Source organism: Hydra vulgaris, chromosome 14 (assembly GCF_038396675.1).
Source record: "Hydra vulgaris chromosome 14, alternate assembly HydraT2T_AEP".
Lineage (NCBI taxonomy): Eukaryota > Metazoa > Cnidaria > Hydrozoa > Anthoathecata > Hydridae > Hydra > Hydra vulgaris.
Genome location: NC_088933.1, coordinates 19,120,178 through 19,132,601, shown reverse-complemented (window position 1 = coordinate 19,132,601; position 12,424 = coordinate 19,120,178). Strand labels below are relative to the sequence as shown.

At 28.1% G+C, this 12,424-nt stretch overlaps 1 protein-coding gene across 1 annotated transcript; it reads right to left on the bottom strand.

Moving 5' to 3' along the window:
- Positions 1-828: 828 nt before the first annotated feature.
- Positions 829-2,350, bottom strand: LOC136090514 (potential E3 ubiquitin-protein ligase ariadne-2-like). The gene is made up of 2 exons (XM_065817224.1): positions 2,160-2,350; positions 829-2,079 (listed from the first exon to the last, which is right to left on the bottom strand). The coding sequence occupies exons 1-2, from the start codon at positions 2,292-2,294 to the stop codon at positions 1,054-1,056; spliced, it is 1,161 nt and encodes a 386-aa protein (XP_065673296.1). The 5' UTR covers positions 2,295-2,350; the 3' UTR covers positions 829-1,053.
- Between the last annotated feature and the right edge of the window lie 10,074 nt (positions 2,351-12,424).

The window sequence follows — 12,424 nt, the reverse complement described above, 5'->3', positions numbered from 1 at the left end:
TATCTTATTTAGTAAAAAAAAATCTCCAAAATACTATGGGTGATAAATTTAATGAGTGGATTGGACTCATCTCACTCTTCAAACTTACGTTTTTACACTTAAGGCTGTGAAGCAAATATTAAAATCAGTGAAAGATGGTGCAGTTAGTTCAACAAAATTGTATACTAAAGAGAAAGCATTAGCTTTGATTTTGGAATGCCGACTTAGTAAAGCCGGTTACCAAACAATTTGCATTGGAGCAGTTTTTAAGGGAAACAAATTGTATCCAACTTATAATGAAGTAAGGGAAAAAAAAGATTTATGCATACCTCGTTGTGGAATACAAACTACTGATTATTCAGCCTCAGTTGATTTACAGAGCCTTATTGATCATACTACATACAGGTTGTTAAAAATGGTCAATGAATCTGTTAAGGCTCTTGAGAAATCCATTCTTGTCTTTATACACAAAGTAAGATTTGATGGTTCAACATAAAAAAAAGTACGTCAAACGTCAAAACTTTCTTTAATCTGATTAAAAATAAAAGAATTTCTCAATTTTATAAAAAGTTGTATTAATCAATTAAAAAAGAATTATTTTTTAACATGAATTTTTTTTTAAATAATTATTTAAAGCGGACTTATTACTTAAAATAATTTGAATATTTTTCAAATAAAATGCATGTAATATAATGTGTATTGAATAAAACTCATTTTAAATACTTATCGAATAAATTGAGTATATTGCGTTTGAATTATGTAGTAGATTCAAGTCATTTCATTAAAGAAGTTACTATCTCATTATTGTAAATTATTCAAGTTGTTTTAAATTGAATAATTCAAATTAAATTAACTTATTCTAGTTATTGATTTACGACAAAAATTATTAAATTGATTCACAAATCAACCTTCGTTCACAAAATTATTAAATATGATTCATAAATTCTGTTCAAAATAATAGTTCACAAACTTAATCTCTGAACCAGAACAATTGAAACAACTAAATTTGCACTGATATAATAAAGTTCAATTCATTTAAACAAAAAAAAGTCATTATTGAAGTTTAAATCTTTATCAGCTTCTATTTATTAATGTTAAATCTTCGTTTAAAATTTGCTCGATTGTAAATCCAGAATTTTGAATGCATTTATACTTTTCTTCAACACGCTTTATATCATTCGCGTCATTTTCTTGAATAACCTTTCGTAAATTAGAAATAACTTTGATACGATGAAAAAAATCCAAGCATTCGTCATCATTTTCAGGCCACCTTTCATCGTAATCATTTAGTTCAGATAAATACATTGGACATCTATTTTCATTTGTGGGCCAACCACTGTTATGACCATAAATATGAGTTATATTACGTTCTTTATCACACGTTTCTTCGGATTGTCCACAAAAATAACAATAAACGTGCTTACATTTTACGCATGCCATATGGGTGCAAGCATCATCTTTTCTACCACCAAGACCGCAATCCGGACAATAGACTTTTGAACCATCTTCAATTGCTTTTTCAATTTTCTTTCTCGTTTCATTTAATTCAGCACACACGAAATGTTTTCTGGCATCAGGATCTTGAAAGTCATCTTCATCATTTTCCTCTCCATCATCTTGATTATCTTCATGATCCTTTTTATTGTTGTTATAAGGGCATTCTAAATGACAATAGTAGCATGAGCGCTTTTTGCAGTTTATGTTCGAGCAAAATACAAAATTAACACCAGATTTATCTCGTATTTCGTAATACTTGCAAAATGGACAATGTATAATTATTTCTTTATCTGAGAACTCTGTTTCAAATATAACAAAACAAAGCATTAAATTATTAAAATGCTCCGACTGTTCAGTATCCAACAGCATTTGAATTGTATTTGTAATTACTTTGACTTTACATACTGAGCATAATGGTGGCATATTTTCATGCGGATTAGAAAACATTGAGTTTATATAAACTTTTGAGCATTCTTGACATATAAAATGATTTTGAGGACACTTGATGCCCAAATGGTTTTGGTTAAATTGACTACTACAGCTTATACAAATCATTAAATTTTTCTTTTCGCAATGATCTTTCTCATTATGTTGAGTATTAGTCTTAAAATAATAAAATAATTCAGATTAAAATATTTTAATTTGCATAAAAACTTAAAAAAAATTAAAGAGTGGGCACTTACTGTTTCTAATTTTGATTCTGGTTTTGATTCATCTGGTAGGCTTAGTGTATTCCTTTGTTGTCTTAATGTTTGCGGTAGCTGCTCTTGATTTTGACGCACTTGAGTGTTTGAAGCGGACGAATTACCTGCACCCATCTTTAAAGTTATTCTATTTTCAATCAATATACATATATATATATATATATATATATATATATATATATATATATATATAATATTTTGTTGTACTAATAATTACCCATCATTATATATATATATATATATATATATATATATACAATATATATATATACATATATATATATATATATATATATATATATATATATATATATATATATATATATATATATATATATATAATGATTGGTAATTATTAGTACAACAAAAAGATTTCAACATTGAAATACCTGAAATACCTAGAACTTCTCAAGAGAGAATCGAAAAAACATTCCTGTGATAGAAGAAGTAACCAATATTTTACAAAAACATACGAAAAGTTAATATTATTTTGTTGTCAAAAGTTATTTTTAAACCGTTTAGTTGTCAAAACATCATTTCTCGAGCCATCAAATATGTCTAGGTACATTCAAGTACATATGCATATATATATATATATATATATATATATATATATATATATATATATATATATATATATATATATATATATATATATATATATATATATATATATATATATATATATATATATATATATATATATATATATATATATATATATAAATTAATAGAAAATAAAACAAAATTAAATCTATATAAATGAATAAAAAAAAAAAATCGTAACGAAACTTCAACACGAAATATAAAACCTAACAAAGAAATTTTATTATGTTAAGTTTTTGTTTGTTTTAGCTTTAATTTTTTTATTTGCTGTTAAATCGTTTTAAAAGCTGTACTGCTTATATTTATTTATTTATAAACAAAATAATTCTTTTTAATTTAATAATATTAATGTCTCATTTTGATTTTTGTATATATTATATATATTTGTAATATATGTAATAATATATGTATGACATTTTGTGCAAAGAGTAGTTAGGTTTGAGAACTTCATTTTCTCGCCTGACTTCTCGTATCGAAACAATTACGTTTGTACGGCTTTTCGGTGATCTGAGAAAAAAAACAATTTATACACAGGTTTTGAAGTGGAGGGGCAAAATCGCCTATTTCTAAAAAAAGTCTTCTTTATCTGGAATTTTCTCGAAGAAAAAAAAAAGGTAATTTAGAAAAAAAGTCCTCCCCGGCTTTTAGGCGTCGTAGGTTCTGCAATATATCAGGTTAAACTTGTGAGACTATTTAAAGTAAAACTCGGAAATTGTATCAAGGAACCCCACCCACGGGATACCTTGATACAATCTATGAGCATCATTAAAAGATTAAATAAAAAGTTTAAAACTTAGAAAAAGTTTTTCTTGAAAAACAAACAAATTAATAATTATAATTCAAAAAATGCTTTCAATGGTTCAAAATTTAGATAAAATATTGTTTTAATATAATTTTTAAGGGTCAATTTATATTGGGTCTGTATCGAAATTAAACCTCCTTGTATCATATTTACATAAGTCTTTTAAAAATTGATTGTAAATATTAAAAGAAATGATTTTTAGGATTGTTTATAACACAGCGGAGTACTTCTCTACAGTTTTAGGACCCTCCAACGAATGCTGTGTTAAGTTACCCTATTCTTACTAATAGAAAACATTCGCTTTATTTTTACTATCAACTTGTTTTTTACTATTTTTTACTATAAATAGTTTTGTTAAATGAAGTAAAGAGCTTATGGATTGTAGTTTACAAAATAATGTTACATTTCGGTAGACACATTGAATAACATACCTTAAAACTTAGCAACATTAAAAACTAGTAAATTACTTAGTCATCAACTTACACAGAATTTGACCTCTAGGAGGCCTAATGATATAAATGGTATAACTTTTTGTCAAAAGAGAGCTCAAGTAGTTTCACCGTAAGCTCAAACAGTTTCACAAAAGTAATTAATTTATTCTGCATATTTCTTTTGCTTAAAGATCCTTTAATTATAATATAATATATTATAATAATATACTATATTATCATTATACTATATATATATATATATATATATATATATATATATATATATATATATATATATATATATATATATATATATATATATATATATATATATATATATATATATATATATATATATATATATATATATATATATGTATATGTATACATATTATAAAACTGTTATCACTATTACTGTAACACAATGTAATGATAAAATAGTAATTAGTAAAGTAATGTTAGGTAATCAAAGGAAAAAATACCAATAATCAAAAAATAATCATAGGCAATTGTACCAAATAAGGTGGTTTTCAAGTTATTGTCTGTTTTTTGAAACACATAGTCAGCTAGTCGGGTATTTGACAAATTTCAGTTGGGTGAATTATATTTTTGAGGACCTTCTTTTTTAATTTTTTTGAGCCAGTCGGTACTTTTTAAGGATTCACCCCCCTCATTTGCCCATTTATTTGTTCGTAGAATCGCCTCTGTCAATAATGACGAATAAAACTCTTTTAACATCAGGAATTATTTCTTTATGGATTTCTTTATGAAAGCTAAGGAATTAAACCTTGAATATCACTAATTAATTGACTTTGATCAGTTTTATTTCATCAAAACAAGTAATGGATTGTTTGTATATCATGACTGTTGCTCTTCAATCTAAGTTTAGTATAGCTTCTATACCTTCAATACAATAGTTTAAAATTTGTACAAAATTACTAGCACCAACCCCAGGAAGAAAAAGACGTAGACCTGTTGTTATAACTTCGTTGGATTTTGGTCGCGACGCAATTAACTAAATTCCAAACGCCGTTTCAACATCGGCATAACAATGTTATTCTCACGTTTGTCAATCTAACGTTGGAACAACATCGGAAAAACGTTATCAACTAACGTCTCCAATGTTAAAAATAAAACGACGTTGGGACAACGTTAGTTGTTTAACATTAAGCCAACGTTAGTATAATTAACGTCAGAACGACGTTTTCAACTATTGCTTTTTTTACATTTTTATTTTTGGCATCGAAGCATTATATATATATATATATATATATATATATATATATATATATATATATATATATATATATATATATATATATATATATATATATATATATATATATATATATATATATATATATATATATATATATATATATATATATATATATATATATATATATATAGGGTAGATTAGGGTATTATGAGCACCTTAAGCAAAAATTAAAATATATTCAAAATGACTATGATGGATTTAAAATTTTTACGACTAAACAATTTTTAGAGATCACTACTCATAATTCACATAGATATTTGGGCACCCGAAAATGTTTCTTAAAAACACAGAGGCTTTAAAAAATAGCAAAAGTGCTCAATGTTACCCAGACCACTAGGTAATATGAGTACTTTAGATTAGCTCAAAAAATAACATTAGTTAAGTGAAAAAATATCATCCTGACAATTAGAACTAATTTGTGCAATATGATGATTTGTTATTAACAAAACTTATAATTAAAAGATTAAACTTTATACAACTTTTAATTGAAACAATACTTCGTTTTATGCGAAATAAAAAAAAAATTAATTAGTTCGTTATTTTTTCAATTTTATCAACTTAAACCTTTAAACAATTAAATCACAAATTTTTTGAACTTAATTTACAAATAGATATTTAGTATTGTAAAAATATTTAAAAAATTTTACTCAAAAATAAATTAAAACCACTGCATATTTTGAATTTTAAACTAGGGTAATTTCAATCAAAAACACTGGGTAATTTGAGCATGCTCATATTACACAAAAATGGTATCTTTAAATAAAGCCAAAACTAAGTGTTTCTATGCATTATTTTTCAAACAAAAATGAAACGAATTTCTATCTAATACATTTTTCTTTATGAAAAATTAAATTTCATTATTTTAACATCAAAATTTCGCGCTAAAGACTCATTCATACGTTATAATAATACTTTAACAACGCAAAAAATCTAATAGCGTTTTAATTAGATGAAGTGTTAATGAGTATGCATATTTAAACTTTATAATTACTACAAGGAAATTTTTGGCGCTAATGATAACAAATAAAGAAATTTTTACTATTATTTGTTTTAAATGTAAATTCTTTTATTTTTATTTTTATGTAACACATAACTTATAAATGCATTATTACCTAATCTACCCTACATCAAAATGACAACTGTCTTTACCGATAGAAATATCTTTACCGATAGAAATCACTAGCAGAAATTGATTGGTTTATTAAAATATTATTGTTATTTTTACATAGTTTTCACTTACTATGACTGTCAGTGTGAAAATACGTGCAAACTGGCATCGTGAGATTTTTGAACAAAAATTAAGTGAGAATTACTGTATTAAAATTTACGCTAATTATATTAATTTCTATTATCACTATATAAAATCGATTCAAAAAATACAAAGTAACTTTAACTTCACTGTTTACATCTTAAAATTTTTTTAGTATGCTCATATTACCAAGGTGCTCATATTACCTAATCTACCCTACATCAAAATGACAACTGTCTTATTAAATGTAAAAACTTCATTATGTAGAGTATTGAGATACTTTATTATTTTATCTTCAAAATGTATATAAATAATACAGCTGATATTTGCATTATTAATAACAAATCTTAAATTTAGTAAAAACTATTGCAAAGTTTGGTTACGTATTTTTAAAACTTCAGCAAAACTCGTTTTTTAAAATGGCTTTTACATCAAAACAAAAGCTATATTTTGAATATAATATATTTTTTTTAATTTTAAAATGTTGTATTAGGCAAAAATAATGTTAAATTACTAAACAAAAAGTTTTTCAAACATGATAATTTTTAATATTGAAAAGTAGTTCACTTTACCCGAAGCTCACTTTACCCCAGTTTACCCTATCCATTTACTCATGTTTTTTAAAAACTGTAAAAAGCTTACATGTACATCCAAGAGTACTACTGCTATAAAGATTTTACTATGTACTTGTGCATGATTTTACCAAAATATTTTTGTTTTTAAAAACACTAAAAGCACACAAACGTTATATTGGAAGCAAAAGATTGATAGAAATATTCAAATCAAACAAAACAAATTTGAAGCTGCTAAAAAGATTGCAGACAAAGTTAAAAATGACCACAAAATCATGATTTCAGCTCAAACTATTCGAAGTAGAATCCAAGAGCAAGGATTTCTAAGACATATGGAACAAAGATTATTATTTGGAAAAAAATATGTTTACAAGACAAATGAGTACAGGAAGAAAGTAATTTGGAGTTATGAATCCAAATTTAACGTAATCTCATAGGATGGACAGTAAAACACAGTGATAGAAATGTCATAATGCGGGGATCAATGGCGTGGTGAGGAGCTGGCAAATTAACTTTCATTGAATCAACAATGAACGCCAATTCGTATATACCATTTTAAATCAAAATATGAAGCCCTCTGTTCGTAAATTTAGATTCGGAAATAACTTTGCCTTTCAACAAAACATTCGCCTATAGCAACAAAGGAATGTATATATATATATATATATATATATCAAATTTTTTATCAAATAAGTAATGTTATTAATAAATAAATGGATAGCTAGTATGAAAATCCAAAGACAACCCTCGTTTAAAGAATTATTTCACGGCACAATTAATAACGCTTTTTATGAATATATTCTTGTAACATAAACGTTACAAACATTATATGTATATACAGTATTGGACAAAACATTTGCAACCAACATCGAACAATGCTAAAAAGTGTTCCTAATTTTACATGTCTTAAAAACGAAACGAACTATACTACCACAGCAAACCGTTCAGGAGTCTGGAGTCATAGCATGCCATGACATGAGCAATCAGCTGACAAGTGACAGCACACAGGCAGAATTTCGTTGACAAGTGCCATTTTGCAGCGGACAAAACAAGTGCAACTTTTTTGGTTTGTTTCATTTTCTTAAGTCTGGTCCGTGTCAACGTCACGGAAGTTTTTTAATAATTAAAGGAAGTATCCAGATGTTTCCAGAAGCATGCAGAAGCTTCCAGAAGTTTCCAGAAGAAGCATCTGGAAGCATCCGGTAGCATCCAGAAATATCCAGAAACAATCAGAAGCATTCAGACGCATCCAATAGCTTCCAGAAACATCGAAAAGAAGCATCTAGAATCTTCCAGAACAGGTTCACACAGGTTCATTTTAATATATAAGAGACATGTAAATCAACATGTAGTTCAGTCAGTATATGGAAGTCAATCAGTCAGTATTATTAAGACAGTTTATCGAAGTAAGTTTTATCAAAGTGTTTTATCGAAGAACATCAATACAAGAAGTGAAATACAACAAGTGTTTCATTACATCAATACAGTCCACATCCAACCAAGACGTTGTGTTCCACAGAGCATTATTGTAACATCACAAGGTAAATGTAACACGGTAAGCCTTGAGAAGCGTGATTATTTATTTTTATTATTTTTATGACTTCAAGTGCAAAAATGGCTCTCGACAGTCTTGGATTGAAACTAAGAAAGAAAACTATTGACGATTACGTAAGTGGAATGTCACAAAAAAGTATTTGTGATAAATATCGCGTGAAAAAATGGACCGCATCAAGACTATGTTCCAAGTATCGTTCTACGGGGAAGTTGGCAGCAGATAACAAAGGTGGAAGACCGCGTTCCACCACTTCTAGAGAGGATTCTATGATCGTCAGATTCGTCAAGAAGGATCCCTGGATATCATCAGTCGAGATACAAAAGCAATTAGAGCTGCCTGTATCGGACCGAACAATCAGACGACGTGCTGTTGAAGCCGCATTGTTTTCTCGACGCCCTGCAAAGAAGCCGCTGATTTCACTATAAAACCAGAAAAAAAGACTCCTGTTTGCTACATCTCATATTGACTGGAATGTGCAGAAATGGCGAACTGTCCTGTTCAGTGATGAATCGAAGTTCAACATCATTGGGAGCGATGGCATTTGCCGTGTACGTCGACCGGCCGGAAAACGCCTCGATTTACGTTACTGCCATAAGACCGTGAAGCATGGTGGAGGCAATGTAATGGTCTGGGGGTGTTTTTTTGCTAACGGTCTAGGTCCAATACATCAAAACGATGGAATAATGGACCGTTTCATGAATAAAAATATTCTGAAAGATGTTACCTCATGCTGAATGGAATATGCCAATAAAATGGGTTTTTCAGCAAGACAACTATCCGAAACACACTGCAAAAGTAGTCAAGCAGTGGTTTCAAGACAACCACCTATCGGTGATGGATTGGCCGCCTCAATCTCCGGATCTCAACCTTATCGAGAACCTGTGGGAGATCGTCAACCGCAGAATTAATCGTGAAGGTGTTCGTAATAAGGATCAACTGTTTGAACAAATCCAAAAGGCCTGGGCAGCGATTCCACAAAGTTTCATTGATCATCTGATCGAATCTATGCCTCAAAGATGCAAGGCTGTGATCGACAACAAAGGATTCGCCACGAAATATTGATAGCGAAATACAGCTTGGTCAACATTTTGTCGAGTTGTACTTGTTTTGTCCAGAAGGGAATCAACTTTTTTTAATACTGTTGATTAATTTATTAATTTTCGTGTACAAATAATGAACTTTGTGATGAATAAAACTTGAAGAACTTTGTCTCTAAACAGTTACATAGTTATTTCTCTAAATTAAAAAAATGCAGCACTTTTATATAAAGAAACTAAATTAGCATTATTTGGTTGCACTCGTTTTGTCCGATACTGTATATATATATATATATATACATATATATATATATATATATATATATATATATATATAATATATATATATATATATATATATATATATATATATAAATCTAAAATTTCTTTTCATTCATAAAATAGTCATAAATATTTATTCCTTCATTGATATTAAAAGGTAAGCTTAGAAAAATAGGGGCGCCAATCAGGGTCGCTGTCCCGGGCGGCGTTAAAGCTCTCGGTGCCCCAATATATATCTAAATATATATATATATATATATATATATATAGATAGATAGATAGATAGATAGATAGATAGATAGATATAGATATATAGATATATAGATATAGATATATAGATATATATATATATATATATATATATATATATATATATATATATATATATATATATATATATATATATATATATATATATATATATATAAACAGGGCCATTGAGGGAGAGGCAAAAGAAGCATATGTGCCCCGGGCGCCATGATAATAGTGGCGCCAAAAGACAAAAAACATGAGATATTATTTATAGTAAAAAAAAATTGTTTTTATTGATGAATTTCAAAATAAATTTACTTGTTAATATGCATAACAAGTTACTTTTACTTTTACTTTTTACTTTGGTTGGTAGGGACCAACCAAAAAAAAAAGTTTGATTTGTTTTTTATATTGACGATATTGAAGAAGACACAAGGTCTTATCATAACAAAGCTTTTTTTTTTTTTTTCTAGGTGTCCCAAGATGTCCTAACAGTCTTGTCACAGAGCACCGCGGAAGTGCATTTAACCGGGAAGTTCATGCCTCCATCCTTACTGTGACGCGAAAATATGTCCAGAGGTCGTTTCGAACATGGATCTCCTGCTTATATAGCAAGCGCTCTAACCACTTCGCCACGGCCGCACAAATATTCATAAATCATAGATTCATAAATCTCATAATTGCTTTTATTACTATTCTGAAAAAAATTTATAAACAATTTTAAATAACAAAATTAAAAAAAAACTAAATTAATTAACTTTATTTGCTAAGATTTAACAACTCCCTAAAGAGTATTAAAATCTCAACGCAAATCTAATATCATGTCTACCCTCAAAAAAAAAAAAAAAAAGTCGAGACTTATAACTACAAGCTGGTGCCTCTCACCGATACCGTGCAAGGTGACGGGAAGGAAAATCATAGATTGGATTACGAAACACTGTACACAATCAAGTATCAAAGCCTTAACATACATTTGTACATCACTTGCTTACAAACCTGATTGAATCCCGTAACATTTTAACTGAAGCAGTTTACCGTGGACACCTAGTTGACATAATTAACTGTTAATAATAGTTATTATTTAATGACTTTGCCAAAAGGTTCAACACCAGACTTCTTTTAACCATACCAAATTATACGCCAATGATGGCAAGATCATATGAGTTATCGATGTCAATGAATTTTCCTCTGACTATGAAAAACTGTAAGCGGACACCAACAGCGCTGTAAATTGGTTCCACAATTGCCTTGTGAATTTCAACGTCGAAAAGTGTAAAGTAATGCAAGTTAGTTGTCGCATAAATATAGAACATTCATAATCATAATCATAAATATAGAATATTTGAAGTTTAAAAAAATATATTGAAGTTCTACAACCAGATTTTTAGAAAATTGATTTCAAATAAATAAACAAATCTTTGATTTACACTAAAAAGGTATTAACTGAAAATAAAGTTTAAGCACGCTAAGATTCTTCTTACTCTTTTTTATTTATATTTTTGTGAAATTTCTGTATTCATGTATTGATCTATATAACAAATAAGGCTACAACATTGAGTTTTCACAAATCAATCAACAAATGAACAGTTACCATATAAAACACTCTCTGTTGTTAAGAACCGTAGCCATTTTAAAAGTTCAAAAGTTTTTCGTATTTTCTTACGCATGGGTACCTAAACAGCGCTTGTAAACGACCGTGTATGTACATATATAAAATTACATGTTTTTTTAGATATTAAAGTGCTGCAAGAAGATCAATCGGTCTAATCACAGAGCACCGCGGATGAACATATACCCAGAAACTTCACGCCTCCTTCCTTGCCAACTTCGCTTATTGGGCTAGAGTCAGTGACGAATTTGCGATTCTCTTGGTTCAACTAGAACTTTAACTTTAGATATTTGAATAAGTTTAGTTTTTTTTTCAGTTTTTTTAAAGATGTTTATCTACAGTTGTTAAAATACAATGGGTGAGCGCAGGGCAATGATAACCTCTATATTCATCCCTAATGTTTAAAACGAAATATCTAGAGACTAGATAAAATTTCCTATTTCTTTGCTTAATGTTTAAAATTATAAAAAATATTAAATATGATCAGAATTTTTTTAAAAAAAACACCGTAATGTTTAATGTAAATTATTAAACAGTTGAAAGCTTAACTTCTTTAAAAAAGCAAATGTT